The sequence below is a fragment of the Balaenoptera acutorostrata genome, chromosome 10 (assembly GCF_949987535.1).
Source record: "Balaenoptera acutorostrata chromosome 10, mBalAcu1.1, whole genome shotgun sequence".
NCBI classification, from domain to species: Eukaryota; Metazoa; Chordata; class Mammalia; order Artiodactyla; family Balaenopteridae; genus Balaenoptera; species Balaenoptera acutorostrata.
In genome coordinates, this window is record NC_080073.1 from 21,561,213 (window position 1) to 21,582,362 (window position 21,150).

Consider the following 21,150-nt stretch of genomic DNA (forward strand, 5'->3'; position numbering starts at 1 on the left):
AGTTAATGAAGGGAGGGGGGAACAATCAAAGACTTTAAAGAACTTCTCCTACTCTTACACCTCTAGAGCACTTAAAGCTCTAAAATATCATTCCATTTCTGGGACCTTTGAAATCAGTTACCATGATAAAAATAGCAGCTCCCGTGGGCTAGGTGCTGTGCTGAGTATGTCCTTATTCACATCAATGGGGAGGCAGGAGTGAACGCAAGAGCTTTGGAATTTAATTACCCAGGCACTTGCTGTATTACTGTGGGTAACTAACCTCTCTGGAACTCAGTTTCTTTGTCTCTATTACTTGGTATTACTATTATTATTGTTAATATGTTTAACCTTTCCACCAATCCTGTGATGACAGGTACTACTGGTATCCCCATTTTACAGAGAAGGAAACAGCTTTAGAGGGAGTAAGTAGTTGACTGTCCAGGTCACATGGCTTAGAGAATGGCCTAATTAGGACTCCACGCCTCACGCTCTGGACCTTTGTCAGGAGTCTCCTTTTTCGTATCCTAACACAAACTTGTAAGAATCATTACCTTCCTTGCTGGCAGAATAAAGAAGGCTGACTTGACAGAAGCTTAACGTTTCTGTCTGATTTCAGGCCAGGGCTTTAATGAATCAGCAAAACACTTTTGTGAAAAACCTATTAAGAAATGGCTTTTCTCTCTCCTGGTGTCATGACTCTATTTTAAGGTTTGACTTAAAGATACAAATAGGTTCTTTTATTAATCAGTTCAGCGCATTAATATTTCATTTATTTTTAATGACTTGTAAATAATTCTACGTGTCAGGCTGTTTTACATGTTTACAAACATTAACTCATTAATTGTCGTCTCCATCCATGAGGTTGGTGGAATATTATTCCCACGTTACAAGTGAGATTAAGAAATTTTGTGTGGATTATATTTATATTACCATATTATGGTTTAACATTTCCCCATGGCTTGACCAGATGTTTAGAGTTGCTATGTTGAATAAACAAACAAGATAACAACACATAGGGAACCGCAGACAAATAAGTGTGGGAAATACGTGGTTAAAAGCTAAACAAAGTTCTTTTCGATGAAGTTCGAATCTGCTCACGTGCATGGCGGATCTCCCAGAAGAAGACACATAAACAGTGTTTCCAACACTTATTTGTCCCTGATGTGTGAGCCTCCTGCCAGACCAGTGTTCTATGGACTTCACTTTGTGAAGCAGGGGATTATTTATTCTCTGAAAGCTCAGTATTAAAATGCCTTTAAAAGATAAGCAGTTTTGGCAAACCTTTTCTTTGTACTCCTTGCCAGATTATTGCATCCCTCGATTTTAATTCCAGTAACTCTTGGGGTAAACATTCATCAAGTTCTGAACTTGCTTTTTCTGAAGAGCCCTGAATTTGGAAGGAATCATCCATCCCATACGGTGGGTGCTTTTTCATCTGCTCTATGCAGAGAATGTTAGGGCTGCCCAATATTATGTATTGGAACCCTCCTTTCATAGCTGATGAACTAACAAGTGACATATCCATGACAGTTCAGGTTGACAGGACCAGACCTACAGTCCCCAGGTCTCCCTGACCATCTCAGATTTACCGTTTTGTCTTACACTTGTATCAGGAGGCCTCCATGGATCCTTGCTGTCCCTGATAGAAGGCAGTGAGGACAGCAGGCAGTGGACTCTACCATGGTAAGTGGTGTTATCACTGGAGTGGCCCCGAGTCTAATATTAGTCACTTGAGGACATAGCTTAAGAGTGAGAAGGCCGGAAATGAGCGCTCGGTCAGCAGTGCCTTTGGAATACCTTGTCTTCTTCTCATTGCTCGACCTTATTCACTCTTGTAGATTGAACACCTAATACCTACAACGTGAGAGGCATTGGACCAAGCAAGGGCTGTGATGGAGGCAGACTGAGTTTCCGGCCTTCCTTTTATTCCTGAGCCACAGCCCTTCTACATCCTTTATAAGAGACACTGGAGAAAGGCCTGGGCCTTGGACTCAGACAGGCAGGCATGAGTTTGAGTGAGACAAGCCCTCCTCATCTGCTAGTGGTGTGACCTTGAGCCAGTCTTAAAGCCATCTGAACCTAAGGTCCCTTTTCTTTCAGAGATTCGTTGTGAGGATTGAGTGAGATCAAGTACCTTGCAGGGTGCCCGGTACAGAATGGAGACTTAGTACTTGGGAGTTTGGTTCCGCTAAGCCCCATCTAGTATACTGAGATGCATTTTAGATGATGTTGCTATTATTGTTTTATCGTCTCAGCCATTTTTAAGTGTACAGTTCAGTGGTATTAAGTACATCCACATTGCTGTGCGACCATCACCGCATCCATCTCCAAGATCTGTCATCTTGCAAAATGGAAACTCTGTGCCCATTAAATGATAAGCCCTCTCCCCTCCGCCCCCAGCCTCTCTAACAGCCGCCATTCTACTTTCCGTCTCTATGAATTTGCCTTTTCTGGATGCCTTATGGAAGTGAAATCATGCAGTATTTGTTTTTTTATGACTGGCTTCTTTAACTCAGCATGATGTCCTCAGGATTCATCCATGTTGTAGCGTGTGTCAGAATTTCCTGTACTTTAAGGCTAATATTCCATTGTATGTATATACCACTTCGTTTATCCATTCATCCATGGATGGATACTTGGTCTACTTTCACTTTTGGGCTCTTATGAGTAATGCTGATATGAACAAAAATAGGTAAACATCTCTTTGAGACCCTGATTTCAGTTCTTTTGGGAAGAGAGATGGATTTTTAAGGAGAATCCCTGGCTTCCAGATAGTTAATTATATTCTACTGTTCATTGGAGTGGGGGTGGGATGAAAGCATAGGAATGGAGGATGGATATCAGATCCTTGTTCTAAATCATCAAATCTTACTTACCAAAATTAATACTTGAGGAGCCCAATACTTACATTAAAATACTGTTGTAGGTGAATATTTATTGACATGGAAAAATGATTACAATATAGGAAGTAGGAAAAAAGTGTATGTATTATCCATTTTTATAAAAAAATTATATATACCAATATGTTCAAATACATGATACAGATATAAAAACTGGTCCTTATGTCGTAGCATCGTGCAGGAGCCCCTACATTTTTTTGTTCATACAGCCCCTTTCATTCTCAATATATGTTTACTTTTAATTATTTATTTAATTATATAGTTATGTACATGTAGAACTATATTGACATCACATACATTATAAAATGTTCACAAAAGAGTAATGCATCAAAAGGAAAGAGATAGAGTAACATGTTCCAAGAATGAATAAAAATAAATATCATTAGAAGTTCTAGTATTGGGAACTCCCTGGCAGTCCAGTGGTTAGGACTCGGCGCTTTCACTGCTGGGGCCAGGGTTCCATCCCTGGTCGGGGAACTAAGATCCTGCAAGCCACGTGGTGCAGCCAAAAAAAAAAAAGAAAAAGAAAGAAGTTCTAGTATATTCTTTCTGCACACCTACAGATCTCTCTACCACATAGACTGTTGTAGAGTGGATTCTGAAGTTAGGCAAAGCTGAACTGGATTCCAGATCCCACTTCTCACTGGTGAATAATCTTAGCTGAGTTACTAAACATCTCTAAGCTGCAGTTTCCCATCTGTAAGTGGGAATAATTAATTACAGTTCTTTTATAAAAAAAATTTTTTTTATTGAGATATGGTTTTTTTATTGAGGTATGTAACATTATATTAGTTTCAGGTGTAGAACATAATGATTCAGTATTTGTATATATTGCAAAATGATCACCGCAATAAGTCTGGTTAACATCCAACACCACACATAGTTACAACAATTTTTTTTTCCTTGTGATGAGGACGTTTAAGATCTACTCTCTTAGCAGCTTTCAAATTTGCAATACAGTGTTAATAGTGCATTGCGCACTGCCCGGTTTATGGTAGGGGTAAAAAAAATTAAGCGGGTACTATTGTCATGACTAACAGTTGTCTTGGGATGGTGGGGATAGAAATGTTTACAATTTTCCTTCTTCTTTGCATGTCAGTGTGTTTTCATTTATTGAAAATGAAAATATAGTGCTTATGTCAGAATTTTTTTAAATGTTATTTTGTCTTGTTAAAAAACTCAGAGCTTAGCACAGTGACCTGCAGATCTCCTGCACTGCATCCTTTTTCAAAATCAATGTAAGATTCATGGAACACTACCCACTTGGCCTAACGGAAACTTCCCAAACCAAGGCTTAAAGCCCTTCCCTGCCACCCCAGAGCAGCAAGCCTGTGATTCGCCCCGTATGTGGGAGGCCCTGTCCAGAACCTGCTGGCCCCCAGGGGCCTGCATGCCTTTGTGAACAGGCTCATTCAGTTCTCAGCACAGGCGCCTGAGGCTGGGCAGGCAGAAAGGAAGCAATTAAGACAGTGGAAACCTACCAGGGAAAAAGCTGTTGGCAGGGCAGACTTCATGGATGTGTGACCTGGGCAATCACACAGGGCCCCCTGCTCGGAAGCACGCCACTCTTGGTTTGATGCTCTTCTGTCTTGAAATCTTGGAATTCTCCATGATTTTTTCACAAAGAAGCTCCACATTTTGATTTTTCACTGGGCCTCGCAAACTGTAGCTTGGTCCTGGTTGTTGAAAACTGTAAGGCCTTGAGAAGGCCCGGGTGTTGAGTGGATTATTAGAGAAGGGGTCCTCTCGTAGGTGTCTAAACGGGTCCTCCATTGAGGAAGCTGGAACCACACAGAATTCTGCAAAACAGCCTTTTTGCATATATGTCTGGGAACCTCTTACCCTTTTCTGATTTCAGTATGTATGATTGCCCAGGTCTGAAGCATGGGGAGTAACAACCTTGACTTCATAAGGGCATTGTGAAAATCGAGAGAAAATACACGTGAAAGGGTTAAAACAGTGCCTGGCACCTGGAATACTCATTTCTGAAAGCTTCCTAAATACTCAGTTGCTACCCTGGTATCAGCTCTATGAGCTAGGTAGTATTATTATGCTCATTTCATTTTTGAAATTTTTTTCCCGATGTTTACATTTTGTACTTCATTTATTTATTTATTTGTTTTTGGCCGCACCCTGCAGCATGCAGAATCTTAGTTCCCTGACCAGGAATCAAACCCACGCACTCTGCAGTGGAAGCGCGGAGTCTCAGCTGCTGGACCACCAGGGAAGTCCCTAGCCTCATTTTATAGATGAAGATACTGAGGTTCAGAGAAGTTGAGTAACTTGCCCAAGTCATACAGCTGGTTACCATATGGAGTTAGGGTTTGAACTCAAGCCATCTGATGGCAGAGGTCATGCTGTTTTCACTCCACCACTGTGCACCCTGCTTTCATCATCATCCGTTAGGTGCCAGGTATTCCTGGGTACTTTTATCATCTGATCCTCAAATTGTAGCCGTTGAGATCCTTGTTCTGCAGATGTGGAGACAGACGTAGTGATCACGGTCACATATCTTTTCCACATATGGTGGTACTTGGATTTTAACCCCCATCTTCTGAATTTCTACTCAGCCTTTCCACTTGATAATTCTTCAAGAGCGAATCCAAAAGATGTTTAACAGTATCTACTGCTTTAATTCCTCAAGAGTGAATCCAAAAGATGTTTAACAATATCTACTGCTTTGGGCTGATAATGCAAATGCAGTTAGACTTTGGCGAACTCCTGGACCCGCATGCCAGGCAGTTCTTCATGGCTTGTTTCTGGCAGCAATGGAATGTCATCAGCGCTGGCTCAGACCTTGGAATCTCACTGGGTTCCCCCCAGCTCCTGGCAACCACCATTCTACCCTCTGTCTCTATGAATTTCTAAAATGTTTTTATTTTAAATATTTACAAATTTTCATGTTAACCTAATTCTCAGCCAAAGTCATCCTTATGGATTACATTTCTTCTAAAAGAGTTGAAGTTTCAAAGGATCAGAATCCTTGGCAAGCTGACTAATGTTTAGAAAAATCTCTCATCACATTTTCATTATTATTAGAAATTCTTTAGACTTAAAGAAAAGAAAAAAAGGTAGTTTGACAGTTGATCCCTATCAAGCACGCAGATGGACAGAGTAATTCGTCCTTTGTTACAAGTTAGGCCACAGACAAAAATTTAACAGCAACGGAATTCTAGCTGAGTGGACGCTGTGTTTCCCAGAACACACGCCGGTTTCTTGTCTCTTTGGTAGAGTGCTGAGATGACGAGGATCGGACACAAATTCCATGGATTGGTCATGATGTTGGAAGAGCAAGTTTCAAGGCTGAAATTCCACCAGTTACTGTGGGTTCTGTTGAGCCAATCCTAAAGCCACTTACAACCTGGGACTTGCCAAGTCACTTCCAAAGTTCTTTTCCCATGTGGTTTATTACCAGCCCTTAGGGTTGCCAGATTGAGCAAATAAAATAAACAACGAATAACTTTTTGAGTGTGTGTTCTAAATATTTAATCTGGCAACTCTAATCTAGATCGCCCACTGGGGATTCTTCTCAGTGGTAATAATCCACCCGCAGCCTGTTCTGAGAATGGTAGAAATAAAGTGTTTATAATTGTTGGTTTCATGGGCTGTGATCAGAAATGAAGGAACACATTTATTGAACATAGGCAAGTGCCTTCACAGCAACACAGCTTCATAGCATTTTCCCAAGAACCCTATAAAACAGGTCACTATCCCTGTCTTTATAATGAGGAACTGAGGCTCACAAAGGTTAGTTTATCTAAGACCACAAACGTCCTACAAACATGGAGACCTGGGACTGTATCCAGTTCTAAGGCCTTACCTTATTACTGCACATTACAAGTCTAGGGCCAGCTGGTGGGCCGCTCTGTTGATTTGTTTCTAAGTATGTGGCAGCTTTGCAGTAGCCTGTGTCCCAACCCTGGCTGCCCATGTGCCGGCTCTGGTGGGACCGTGGGCAGCCAGGTGACCTCTCTAAACCTCAGTTTCTTTATCTGTAAGTTAGAAATGGCACCTACATCTACGTTCGCCATAAGGATTAAGTGAGTTCCTTTTTTTTTTGTATTTTGTATAAGTAAAATGCTGAGCACTTGTCTGCCACACAGCACATGCCCAGGACAGTCTCCTTTAAAGCCGCAAGAGTTTCGTTTATTGTCCTGTGAAGGGGCTGAGTGGTCGGAGGGAGCTGCAAACCAGAGGCAGCCTAGAAACGTGTGCTCACGCCTGATCCCCAGGGAAGGAGCTTCATTGGGCTAAGATGAACGGAGGGCATCCCTCCTTCTCGCAGAAGTGGTGGGGAGCATCCCTAGCTTAAGGGGGAGGCCAGGAGAAGGGCTCCTTTCAGGTCTCACTTTCCGCTCTGCAAACGGTGACCACCTGATTTGGCTTGAGGCGTGATCAAGAACTGTTTAAATGGGGTGGGAAGAAAATTCCAAGATTGGAAAGACCCTGTGACTTGGGAGGGGAGGGGGCAAGGTCTGGCCCAGCCCGCCTGGCTTTTCCGGCCCCTCCCCCTCCTCTCTCCTCCTGGCTTTCCAGTTCCCTCCTCTGCTTCCTTCTCCTCCCCGGCTGCGCCACTTTGACCTGGAGTCCGGAGAACCAGTCAAGCAGCCACTGGTCCTCTCGATCTAGCGCCACCTCCCCGAGGCGCCCCTGGGTAAGTCTTTAACATCAGCGGGCCCTGTTTTCCCCCGTCTGTGAACTCAGGGTCGGACACACCAACTCAGCTCGCCTAAACCAGCTGGCAGGGTTTGGTCTGGAGGGGTGGAAAGTGAGGAGGGCACTTTATTTTAGCTATTATGAAATCGTCTCAGTCTGTGAGCAGTTTGACTAAACTGTCTGCAACAATCAGTGGTGGCTTTAGAATGGGGTGGATTTGAGCCCTAGCTTTCTGCCTTGGTGTATGATTGACTATGAATGATGACAATTTGTTTCCAACTTTCTGCAGCTCCTCCCAAGCCCTCTGTCCTCTAAAAGAGAGAACTCGACAGGGGTAGAGATTTTACTATGAAGTTTTTAGTCAAGATTAAAAAATCAGGCCTCAGGAACACCTCGTGTGTTTTAAGGAAACTTTGTTGGGTGTTGGGCTTCTCAGGCGGGTTTGGGTGCCCTGTTTTAAAATTCTGCTGAAAATGACTGGGGTCTGATTTTGTGGCTCTTAAAACAAATTTTTTTAAACTAAATTTGGTATCTTTGCTATCAGGGGACAACTATAGACTGTAGTGGTTTGGGTTGGGTTTAAGAAACATTCAGTGATAACACATATTAAGTCTTCTTATCTGTGTTCAGATCTTTGTGGTTTAATCCAGTTTTTGGCTACTCCAGATTATCTAGTTTAAAAAATGCAGCCTATCCTCACTGAAGAAACTAACTTTATTTTTATTTATTTATTTTTTTAATTTTATTTTTTGGCCACACCGCGCGTCATGCGGGATCTTAGTTCCCCCACCAGGAATCGTGCCCCCCTGCAGTGGAAGCGCAGAGTCTTAACCACTGGACCGCCAGGGAAGTCCCAGAAACTAACTTTAGTAGAATCGATGAGAGGCCACTATAATTATAAATTCTGAAGCCTCGAGTTAAGCTGGCAAAAGCCTTCGGTCTCCTCCTCACCTCCTCCTCCCCGCATTTTCTGTCTCTTTTCAGAATTAGAGGAGTTAGGCAGGGTGGTTCAGGCACAGGCTTGGAGTCATATTTGCTACTTTCTTGCTGTGTGAGTTTCAATCTCTCTTAAATCTCAGTTTTCACATCTGTGTAATGGGGATGCTGGTGATAATAGCATAACCTGTAGAGAGAGGTTTTTGTCCAGTCTCTGAAACCTAGTAGTGCTCAGTGAGTGTGAGCTGTCGTTCAAAGCATTTCTTTTTTAGGGACTGAATGAAGGTATCCACTCTGTGTAACTGCTGGGTCAGCCTTGAAGAGTCTCGTGAAACTAACCTCTTGGGCTGTCCTCAGCCTCTTTGACCTTCTTTCCTGTTTTAAACTGTAGATTGCTATCTCTTTCTTGAAAATCTCCCTTTGTTTTATGATGTGTTTATTCTATTATTCTGTTCCTGTGGTTCTCAAGTCATTTATTAAACAGATTGCTGTGTCCCACCTTCTGCCCTCCTGATTCTGTAGGTCTGGGGTTGGCCCAAGAATTTGCATTTCTAACAAGTTCTCAGATAATACGGATGCTGCTAGTCAGGGGATTGTAAGAACTACTGTGTTTTCTCATGCTTGTCAGCCTTTAATATCCCTTTACCTAGGAATTAGTGGAGAGTAATTTACTGTTAGAACTCCCTAGTTATTAAGTCAAGGAGATAATAAACTAGATTCATCACTGAAGGCCAAGTTCCCAGATAACTGAAAGAAACATGATTTTTTTTTTAATTAAAAAAAGGTGATGTGAAGGCAGTCTGGCCAGTGAACAAATGCTCTAAGTAAACTGAGAACATACCTTAAACTGCTAACTACCAAGGTGTTGATCAATGCTGGTAGATTAGTCGAGGAAATTAGTGTTTATATTCAGTATCCAAGATCCTTCTAATAATGGCATGTTTAAGCAAGCTGTCCTCCTTAAACACTGGATCCAGCTGGAATGCTTTAGTAATTGAGTTGACACCTGTTACACCATTTAACAGACATTAAATACAGTTTTTCTGGCTGTTATGATCATTGCCATGGCCCATTCCTTCAGTATAGTGCAAAACTTTGACGGCCACCCCAGCTCTCTAGCAAGCATAGATAAGGAAGTGGCTTATCACCAGCCTCTGTACAGGCAACTCCAGAAGACTGGCAAACGTTTCCAATTTACACCAGTTCCTAAAGACAGTAAATCTTTAGCTCGCACATAGCACAGTGTTAAATAGAGCTCCCAGCTGTGACAACTTGCTTGAGATCTTGGAGGCCCCTTAGGCTACATGGTAGACTTTATCTTTTTTTTTTTTAAATTAATTAATTAATTTATTTATTTTTGCTGTGTTGGGTCTTCGTTTCTGTGCGAGGGCTTTCTCTAGTTGCGACAAGCGGGGGCCACTCTTCATCGCGGTGCGCGGGCCTCTCACTATCGTGGCCTCTCTCGTTGCGGAGCACAGGCTCCAGACGCGCAGGCTCAGTAGTTGTGGCTCACGGGTCTAATTGCTCCGCGGCTTGTGGGATCTTCCCAGACCAGGGCTCGAACCCGTGTCCCCTGCATTGGCAGGCAGATTCTCAACCACTGCGCCACCAGGGAAGCCCCTAGACTTTATCTTGAGTGTTCAACAGGCGTTAACTATAGCTTTTTTACATTTGCATATGCATGAGTTATACTCATGCAAGACTCCAGTCCCAAGTTACTTTTTAAAGAGCTTAATTTATGTCTTGGTGATGTTTCTACGCTCATTTCCATTGGCTCATTATACTTAACGTGCTTTTTAGGCACCTTCGCTTGGAATTTCAGATAAGGAAGAGCGTTAGCATCAAAAAGAAAAGGGAAGTTTGGGGCTTGGGCTTTTTTTTTTTTTTTTTTTTTTAAACTGTCTTAGAAACCTAAGGATGCTTCCACACGAAGCATTGACAGCTACCATCTTTGAGGGATCTCATTCAGTGATCTGTTTGCTCCAGAAGTGCCAGCACCACAGTTTGCTAATTGCTCTCACTCCCTCGTCCTCCAGCCTGAGAATGGCAGGTGGCTGATTGTCACTGTGGGCAAGTTCCCAATTAGGCACAAACAGGTGCACACATCTGCTGGGGGTGGCTGTTTCCACACAACTGCTCCAGCGCACACAAAGGGTGGCCTCAGCTTTGCCAGCCATGTGGCTCTCTCAAAAATGAGTGAGGTTGGCACATTCCTACAGGGCTTTTGCGGTCAGTAAAGAAAAACAAGAGCCCGTGAAAGGGGGCTTGGGAATGCCAAAAGGAATCATCACGGGAAAAAGAGCTGCGGTGGCTAAATGGTGGGTCATGGGCCGCTTCCTTCTAGAAAACTGTCAGAATAGGAACTTGGAATACCTAAAGGAGGTATTATGAGGTATTTTATCTAATTATCAGCCTAGATAATTAGATAAAACGCAGTGTTCTTCATTGTGGCATCTGAATTCCTCCTGAAAGGATGAAGAATAGCAATTTCTGGTTTGTTACTGAGAAGGAGCAAGTCTTGTAGATTTACGGGCATTGTCTTTGGCTAGGACCTGGAGAAAGCAGTCCCTCTTGGCAGTTCTGGTCAATTTCGTCTTTAAAATAACACTTCCATTGCATTCGGTTCAAGAACATCCAGACAGGACTTCCCTGGTGGCACAGTGGTTAAGAATCCTCCTGCCAATGCACGGGACACGGGTTCGAGCCCTGGTCCTGGAAGATCCCACATGCCGCGGAGCAACTAAGCCCGTGCGCCACAACTACTGAGGCTGCGCTCTAGAGCCCGTGAGCCACAACTAGAGAAAGCCCACCTGCAGCAAGGAAGACCCAATGCAGCCAAAAATAAATAAATTAAAAAAAAAAAAAGAGTGTCCAGACAGGGTGAGTGCGTTTCCTGCTGGGACGAGGCAGAGACATCTCCGTCCAGGCTTGCTCACCTCCCGGCTATTTAGAGGCCCTCCCTTGGGATTCTGAGGTTGATCCTCATTCATATAAACCCAGCCTCCCACCCTGCCTGCCTGTCAGCCCCAGGAGGGGCCTTCTCTGCCCAAGCCAGACCTGGCTGCCCCGGCCAGCTCAGTGGATCCACGTGGCCTTGGCTCCCAGGCAAATTCCCCCGCAGGGGTTCTTCGGAGGGTGAACAAATAAGCATTCAGCTACTGTCAGTCCACTCAGACGTGAAATCCTTCAGGTTCTAAACTCTGAAAATGATCAGAATTAACTGAAGAATAATGCACCAGTGTTTCGAACACTTGCCCTCTAAATGGCAATGGGCTTCCTCATCGGTACCTTCCCTTTCACCCACTAACCATATTTGACTTAGTTTTTGATGTGAATTATATCACCCGGAAGGATGTGTAAAACATGTATGAATGGTTTAAAGAACAAATTAGAAATTACACAGCCACATAACCACACCCCATGAGGAATGTTGCCAGGATCCCACCCCACCCCGATTGTGTAGTGGACCCCCCTTTCCCAATAAAAATCCTCTCTTTTCCCCAAAGGTACTTGGGCTGTATGGAACATATTTTCTTGTTTTGCTTTATACTGTATCATCTATGTATGATTCTCTGTAGTTTCATTTTGCTTGCTTTTGAACTTATATACATGGGATGGTGATGTATATATTATTTTGGGTCTTGCTTCTTTGCTAAATATTGTGAGATTCATTATGTTGTGTGAAGCTAGTCTGTATTTTGTTTGCTGTATGATATTCCATGGTATGAATACTGTAATTTTATCATTTCTACTGTTATGGGATATTTGGGCTGTTTTATTTGTCTTACTGTGAACAGTGCTGCTATAAACCCTATTCTTTTGTGTAAGTTTCTCTAGAGGTATACCTAGGAAAGGATCTCTGGGTCATGGGGTATGCAAATTTCCAAAATGATCATGTCAGTTGGCTTTCCACAGCAATGGATGGGAGTTCTATCGCCCTTCATCTTCACATAACCTCAGTGCAGTCGTGTGCAAAGTGGTAATTCATTGAAGGTTTAATTTGCATTTCCCTGAGTACTTGTAAAGCTGAACACTTGCTTCTGCCTGTTGGCCATTGGGTTTCTACTTGTGCACTGCTTGTTGAATGATTTAACCCATTTTGCTGCCAGGTCGTCTGTCTCAGCCATCTTTTTGGTCCTCTTTTAGTGTCATAGACAGGTCCCCAGCTCAATCACCCCCTTATTGGTGGTGGCTTGTTAGAAGTTTCCTGTGTTAATAGGTCCTTATAGAAAGTGATGTTGTGTATTCACAAGAAAGGATATTTTGCAGTAGCACAGATGAACAGATTTGGAGGATTAATAGGAACCTTTTCTAACACAAAGAAATTAAGGCTGTGTTTTTTCCTGAGAAAGTAATCTTTTGGGATGGTCCAGATTCCACATTTGTCAAAATTATTTATGTGTCTCATTTACTCATGCCCTACTGGTGTTTTGCACTGTAAGTAAATTATCTGAAACTAGAAACCAAGCTGAACTGAGAAGGGCCTCCCTATACATTCTTTACTAATAGTTTGTCAGAAGTTGCAAAGCGATAGTGATGGTCTGCAGGTATGTTTTATATAGCCTGCACAATGCTTTACTTTTTATTTTTGGCTTTACTTTTTTGTTTTTTGGTTGAGGCAATATTTTAAAATTCAGACATTCTAGGTAAAACTCTGAGATTTTGCCTTATTTTTGAAGAAAGTGCAATCATTAGGCAATAGTGGATCCACATTCCCACGTGGCAGAAATTACATTGATCTGAGTGGTGGTTTCCCCATCAGCAGTGGCATCTGATTGTTTCCTCAGTATCCAATCTCCCTTTTCTCCATATTAGTAAAATTTTTAGCGAGACATGTGGCTGCCCAAAATAAAAACTACATATCTCAGTGTCCCTTGTAATTATCAAGAGCCTTGTGATTTTTCTGGCCAGTGGGATTAGGGGAAGTGGGCAGCTTTCAGGTTTTGCCCCTAAAGGAGTGGGTATGTCCTCCTTTATTCTTTTTCCACCACGTGATGGCTAAAAGGTGGACGTGGCGGTGGGCTATCTGGGACCATGTGAAGGACAGCAGAACCCCACGAATGGTGAAGCAGCAAGAGTTTCGATCCCTGAACACTTCACGCTATTCTAGCTCTAACTTGTATGTAAAGAGAAATTAAAGTGTTGATCTCTGTCACACACAGTCAAATCTATATCCTAAGTAACTTCAAGTGGGTAATGTTTTCTTCTCTTCCTCATGGTCCCCACCAAGTCCCCATTGTGTCCCTGTGTCTGCTGCTGAGCTTGACTTGCCTTTCTCAGCTGGCTTAGACAGTTGGATTTCTAATGCTTCTCTCACTTGGCTCCTATTAGAGAGTTGCACCTAAGATATATTTATATTCTAATATTTAATAGTCTAAGAGTGACACAAAAGAAAAATTCTTAAGTCTGAAAGATACAATACAATTAGAAGTTTTAGGGTTGAACTATCAGGAGTTTTATAATCATCCAAATCAGGGTTTCTCAACCCTCAACACTATTAACATTTGGGGCAAGATAATTCTTTGTTGCTGGGGGCCCATCTTGTGTATTGTAGGATGTATAGTAGCATCCTGGCCTCAGCTCAGTAGATGCCAGTTACACCTCCTTCCCCAATTGTGACTGTCAAAAACTGTCTTAAGACATTGCTAAATATCCCCCAAGGGACAAAATTGCCCCAGTTAAGAACCACTAATTTTAAAGTATATTTCTTTATTATTTTACCTTTTTAAAAAAAATTAATAGACTTCAGGTTTTAGAGCAGTTTTAGGTTTACACAAAAATTGAGCAGAAAGTATGGAGAGTTCTCATATATCCTCTCTCCTTCCCCCTCCCCCTCTCTTCACAGTTTCCCCTATCAGTAACATCTTGCATTAGTGTGGTACATTTGTTACAAGTGATGAATCAATACTGACAGATTTTTTTTAAATTTATTTATATTTATTTATTTTTGGCTGTGTTGGGTCTTCGTTTCTGTGCGAAGGTTTTCTCTAGTTGCGGCAAGCGGGGGCCACTCTTCATCGCGGTGCATGGGCCTCTCACTGTTGCGGCCTCTCTAGTTGCGGAGCACAGGCTCTAGACGCGCAGGCTCAGTAGTTGTGGCTCACGGGCCTAATTGCTCCGCGGCTTGTGGGATCTTCCCAGACCAGGGCTCGAACCCGTGTCCCTGCATTGGCAGGCAGATTCTCAACCACTGCGCCACCAGGGAAGCCCCCCCTGACAGATTATTATTAACTAAAGTCCATAGTCAAATCATGGTTCACTCTGTGTTCTACAGCTTTTGACAAATGCATCCATGATTACAGTATTATTCAGAATAGTTTCACGCCCCCCCCAAATCCCTTGTGCTCCACCTATTCAATTATATTCCTTTTAAAGTAGTCTAAACTCTCCTTAAAATGATCCCTAAGCCACTTGCCTATTAATGCACATTTTAGTTGCCTCCCAGTGATTGATTAGTATCCCAAAAGTCTTAATGAGTAAATATTCATTGTTATTTAGGATGCTGCCTTGTGATTAACGTTTGGTAATTTATTGATTTATTTAGTCACCATTTCCAGATGTATAATGTCTTATCGCATCTTAGGACTAGGGTAGGTTATAATGGTGCATAGTTAAAATTAAAAACTCCTTGGGAAGGTGACATGTCGAAGGCCAAAGTTCATCTTTCAATATATCCAACACAGGTAGTATTTTTCTCCAGTTGTAACATGTAGCTATTTCTTAAGTTAGTCACTAGATACACAAGTTGTGTGTTTAGCGGACATGTGTTAAATGCTTAAATACTAGAAAAATCTCAGTATATTGAGAGACTGGTGCTTTAAGGACACAGGAACTAAAATCATCTTAAAGGACAGAAACTTCAAGTCTCCTGTTTCACACTTATTCTCAACCATGAGCTTGCTGAATAAAATGATGGATAAAATTTCCCTCTTATTTCATTCCCCTCTCTCCTCTCTCCTTTGGCTGACTGCATTTGTATAAGTTAAAAGCAACTTCGTCGTATGACACTTGTTTCTACGTGCTCAGCATGCAGTATACACTTAATACGTATTTGCTAAATGAATAAGTGAATTTATGGTAAATAGCAGCTTCTCTTCTTCTACTCTAGTAGGTCTTGATTGCCACAAAATTAACTGTAATCCAAAGAAATAAGTGAATGTGAGGCTGAGCTCTTGGAACACAGTACACAGTTCACATGAACCCAGAAGATAACACACATGTGGTTGGTGGTGATGATTAATAACAAAAAGTGGGGCTTCCCTGGTGACACAGTGGTTGAGAATCTGCCTGCCAATGCAGGGGACACGGGTTCGAGCCCTGGTCTGGGAAGATCCCACGTGCCGCGGAGCGGCTGGGCCCGTGAGCCACAATTACTGAGCCTGCGCGTCTAGAGCCTGTGCTTCGCAACAAGGGAGGCCGCGATAGTGAGAGGCCCGCGCGCCGTGATGAGGAGTGGCCCCCGCTTGCCACAACTAGAGAAAGCCCTCCCACAGAAACAAAGACCCAACACAGCCATAAATAAATAAATAAACAAATACTTTAAAAAGAAAACAAAAAACAAAAAACAAACCAAAAAGTGTTATCCTTAGTCTGTCACTTTAGAACATGTACAGGTATTTGCCCTTCACAAAAAATTCATAAGCCAACCTCTTTGAAAAGGAAATGGGATTTGAAGGACAGAGCATAAAAGAAATTATGAAGAGAAATAAATATCATTACTGGGAGTTGACAGGTGACCTTTACTATGATTAAATACGATTGTGGTATATATTTTGGTTTTCAGGAAGCCCAAACCAGTTTCCCGAGATTGTCAATGTGGTCAAGCCATACTGCTCAGATTTCAAATGAATAGAGAGATTTATCCTTATGTAAGAATGGGAGCCAAGTGACTTTTCATTTCCTGGAGTAATTTGTAAAGTCGGATCTCTCACCTTTAGGAAGGGCCCCAAGCCTAGTTTTGAAGCGTAGCATTGACAGGTACAAATCATACCATCTCTAAGCTAGTTGACACTCAACTCTATCTGTTCTTACTGAAAGTAAGTTTATGTACAGGTTGCTCAGTGGGTTCACCTGATTGCCCTGTGGCCTGGTGGGGAAACTTGGGATAGAACCAGTAAACAAACCTTCTGTAGACATTGAAGGAGAACCAGTTACACCAAGCCTGATCAAGTGACAGGAGAGAGCAATTTCTAATCCAGCACAGTGCAACGTGGACCAAACAAAGCCTGTCTGCAGGCCATACTTGGTTCCCTAGTTTGACGTATAACATTTGATCTAGGTAATTGAATAAATGCTTTGGGAGGAGATTGACCTTGAGTTCAGTGTTTAGTCCTACAGTTGGGGGTTCATCTCTTTCAGTATCACGATTCACATTGGGGCAAACCCTGGGGAAGCTAATGTAAAAATGCTTGAGTGATGGATTTTGCAACTAATCAGTTCAGAGTTTTCATTTATAAGTAGGGGTGAGGGTGAAGCGGAGTTCTGCCTTGCCAGAGATGAGAATGTCCCAGGACGCTGCTCTGGGAGTCTTTCAGGGAATCAGGTAATAGAATACAGTGTTTATGGTCTTGGCCTTTGAAGCCTTCTGGCTCCTCCACATAGTAGCTGAGAGATGTTGAACAAGAGGCTTAGCCTCTCTAAACCTCAAACTCATACCTGTGAAGTAGTCTGGGTAATAATACTACCTACCACATGGGAAGAGTTGTGATGGGACTTCCATGAGGTGAACAGTGCCCTAGAAGTGCATTTCATGGTGCTCTTGGTAACCTCAACAAAGAGTTGCTAGTGGCAAAGATACGAAGAGGTGGCAAGTAAGTGGAAAAAAGTTACCAGTATGCTGTTTGATGAACACCAGGGTAATCATGATTTTGAGTAACTCTTTAATGGGCTTATCCTAGGCTCTAATGAACCCCAGAGAGTCATGTCTGTTTCATCAGAGACTGCCTCCTTAAATACTTGGGACTATTCTCACACTGTGCAGGACAAACCTGACTGGGTTATATTACCTGTTCTCCCTTCTGTTAAGTTCCTTAAAGACCACACCCTTCTCTTTTTTTTTAACATCTTTTTTGGAGTATAATTTCTTTACAGTGGTGTGTTAGTTTCTGCTGTATAACAAAGTGAATCAGCTATACATATACATATATCCCCATATCCCCTCCCTCTTGCATCTCTCCCCCACCCTCCCTATCCCACCCACACCCTTCTCTTTTCACAACCAGAATTTTGCCATTTTTTTTGGTTTGGTTTGGTTTTCATTGTATTATTGTTTTTAACTGAGATATAGTTGATTTACAATATTATGTTTCAAGTGTATGACATAGAGATTCACAGGTTTTAAAGATTGTACTCCATTTATAGTTATTATAAAATATTGCCTGTATTCCCAGAATTTTGCCATTTTAAAATTAGCTGCTGTTTCTTGAGGTACATTTTAGTTCACTTGTTGCAGTTTGAGGGATAACTTCCTTGGATTTCATTAGAAACACATTTTCAAGTCATCTTTTTTTTTTTTAATTTTAATTTTAATTTTATTTTAATTAATTTATTTATTTTTGGCTGCGTTGGGTCTTTGTTGCTGCACGCAGGCTTTCTCTAGTTGCAGCGAGCGGGGGCTACTCTTTGTTGCGGTGCGTGGGCTTCTCTTTGCAGTGGCTTCTCTTGTTGCGGAGCACGGGCTCTAGGCGCGTGGGGTCAGTAGTTGTGGCTCACGGGCTCTAGGGCACAGGCTCAGTAGTTGTGGTGCACGAGCTCAGTTGCTCCGCGGCATGTGGGATCTTCCTGGACCAGGGATCAAACCCGTGTCGCCTGCATTGGCAGGCGGATTCTTAACCGCTGCGCCACCAGGGAAGTCCCTCAAGTCATCTTCTAGCCAAGTGGTTTCTGCAGATGGCTGACTTGGTCCATTTTATTTCAGAGAGTGGTAAGGAAGTAACAGATGAGTAATAGAAAGGTCTACACTCAAACCTTTTTATTGCAATGATAGCTATTATAAAAAATGGTGATTCTATGTGAATGGTTTTAGGATAACCAGTGTTCCAACATTGTGAATATTATATAACCACTAAAAATAATTATGAGGGTACTACAGGAGTGTGGAGAAAGTGTATAATGAAATTTGAAGAATGCTGCATAAAAATAGAATATAAAGTGTGCACAATTATAGTAATAATTATGTATCAATAATAAAATAGATACATATAGGAAATATACAATGAAAATGGAGTTTATAAGTAAGGAAAATGGGATTATGGCAATTTAATAGTATTTAAAATTTTTTTTTTTTGTCTTTTAAAGACTTCAGAATCTCATCAGGTTGGTTGTCCATTTGGGGGCTGTCTTTAGTTAAAGTCTATAGCCTTATGTATGCTGACAGTAACATTTGACAGAACCCAATGTGCTATTGTTACTTTTCAGATTTCATGTGGTGACCAGCTTGGGTAATCTTTTAGGTAACAACGACTGACATACTGTCTTACTTTTCTTTTTAGTGATGAAAATGCCAGGAAAGATTTAAAGACATTACCAGCCTTTCCAACCAAAACTCTGCAGGAGCACCCCTCCCTTGCCTACTGGTAAGCCACGACAAGATTGCCGGTGACCCTGTTACCGTAACCTCCACTGAGAACGGCATGCTCTTCAGGGAACTAAAAGAAATATAAGTGAGGAAAATATCAAACTGCCCATCATACATGTCAGTCTAATCATAAGTAGACCCTGATCCCTCCAGTGAAAAGGTCTTATCAAATCTCTCTGTAGATCATTGTCCCAAGACTGTAGCCATGTGTGAAGAGTGGCCATGTGCCTTCTCATTCAAGTGCATAATACATTTGTAGAGTGTGCTTTTAAGTGAACCATGCTCAGTATATGTGCAGTCACTGTATAATGCAGGCTTAATCTGGCAGAGTGCAATACAAGTGGTATAAAATACAGATTTCCTTGAACAGAGGCGTTCATAATAAACAGAAACAACCTGAATGATCAGAGGTTTCCTCTACAGCCAGAAGTCATTGTCTATTTTGAGTTGTTTTATTTGTCTGTATTTTAATGAATCCATAGTACCCATTTCCCATGCAACATTTTTCCTAGAAAAGTACGTTTTCTTCCCTTGAATTAGTTACATTCCCTTTAAATATATTTTCCTTGATTTAAGGCTGTAAATCCTGAAGATGGTTTTCCTTTCCACTAAAAAACTAGTTACAAAATAAATATTCAACATGAATAGCTGTAATATGAAAGTTGGAATATTTCCCAAGTCAATAGTGAGAGTGGGTACTGAGGCTACATTGCATCCTGAGTCTGGAACCTTCTAAATGAATCATTGTTAAGTGATAGTTTCTTAAGGATAAAAAGCAAAGACCAATTACTGTTGCTTACTGGTTGTATAGAGATAAAAACATTTATTCTTCTTAGTTATACTTGAGATATGACTAACGAGCTACCAGTCTGAAAGGTGGGTAAATAACTGAATGATGTCAAAGGTGACCAGACTTCAGCCTGTTTCTCCTTTCTAGTCAAAACGTTTTATTCTAAGACGATAATGAAGGGTTTTCTTTTAAAGTATTATGTCCACAAGTAGTGACAGTAGAATATTTTAGATTGAACACTCACTCAGAAGCATTTTTAATTCTTTCTAAATCTTTCTGAACAATTTAAGGAAAATGTCTGTAATACTTTACACTTGCTGATCTCTCTAAAAAACCCTTTTAATTTCCCCAGCAAGGCTCTCTGACTAGCATTTAATAACATTATTTTTTATTTGTTATATTCCATTCAGTTATGGGAGAGAATATTAGTTTTTTATTTGATGATTGATATTATGTTTCCTTTTCTAATAACTTAAGTTTTTCAAAATTCACATATTATATAAGTGTATTATATAAAATTGTATAAAATCGAGACAAGGTCAAATGGCTGAGCTTCAGGAGTCCATATAGTCCATATCCTACAAAAACAAAAGGCAACCAGCTTCTGTCTCCCAAACAAGTTGGCCTAGGCCTTCTTTCTCAAGTGTTTCAAGTAGGCCACCTGAGAACCTTGAAATTGGATCTGTACCTCATACAGTCATGCATTGCTCTACTTTTCATTTCCTTGTTTTACAGTGAGGACAGGGTAATTGAGCATTATTTGAAAATCAAAGGTCTGACTCGGGGTCAAGCTGTGGTTCAGTAAGTATCTTTCTTTTTTTTTTTTTTTTTTAGTATCTTTCTTTTTGCTTAGATATGGTTGTAATGTCTTCCATTTGAGAAAGTCATCTGAAATGATTTCTCTTGTGTAGTTTGTGTGCATATAGTACTCACCTGGTTAGAAGTATCTTACCATGAATTATAAAGTGTCTTGGGTCATTCCAGACTTTGGTGTCATCAATTCAGATGCCTACCAGTGTCAGACAGGTGACAAAAATGAGAAATCATAGGCCAAGTGTAGGCAATAGGGAGTGGTGGGGACTGTGGTGAACTAGAGAGCTTTTTCCCTGGCTATTTACAAGACTACTCAGCGTCAGCATTCAGGCATAATGTTGCCAGATCATCTGATGTTTTTCAAGAAAAGCTGGAAATTATGATTTTTAAATCCTAATTTTAAACATTGCAAAGTAATTTTAAGAAAATTTTAGTACAACATGAGCCAAACAACATCTATCTGGAGGCCGTGTTTTGTCACCTGGTTTGTGACTCTA

At 41.5% G+C, this 21,150-nt stretch overlaps 1 protein-coding gene across 7 annotated transcripts in view; it reads left to right on the forward strand.

The window, feature by feature from the left end:
- FRMD4B (FERM domain containing 4B) overlaps nt 1–21,150 on the forward strand; it is a 340,426-nt gene that overhangs the window by 275,382 nt on the left and 43,894 nt on the right. For all 7 annotated transcript variants that reach the window (XM_057554765.1, XM_057554763.1, XM_057554764.1 and 4 more), the window contains 2 exons: nt 18,965–19,048; nt 20,576–20,641. In XM_057554765.1, coding sequence (XP_057410748.1) covers nt 18,965–19,048; nt 20,576–20,641 — 150 coding nt within the window. The remainder of the gene's footprint in view (nt 1–18,964; nt 19,049–20,575; nt 20,642–21,150) is intronic.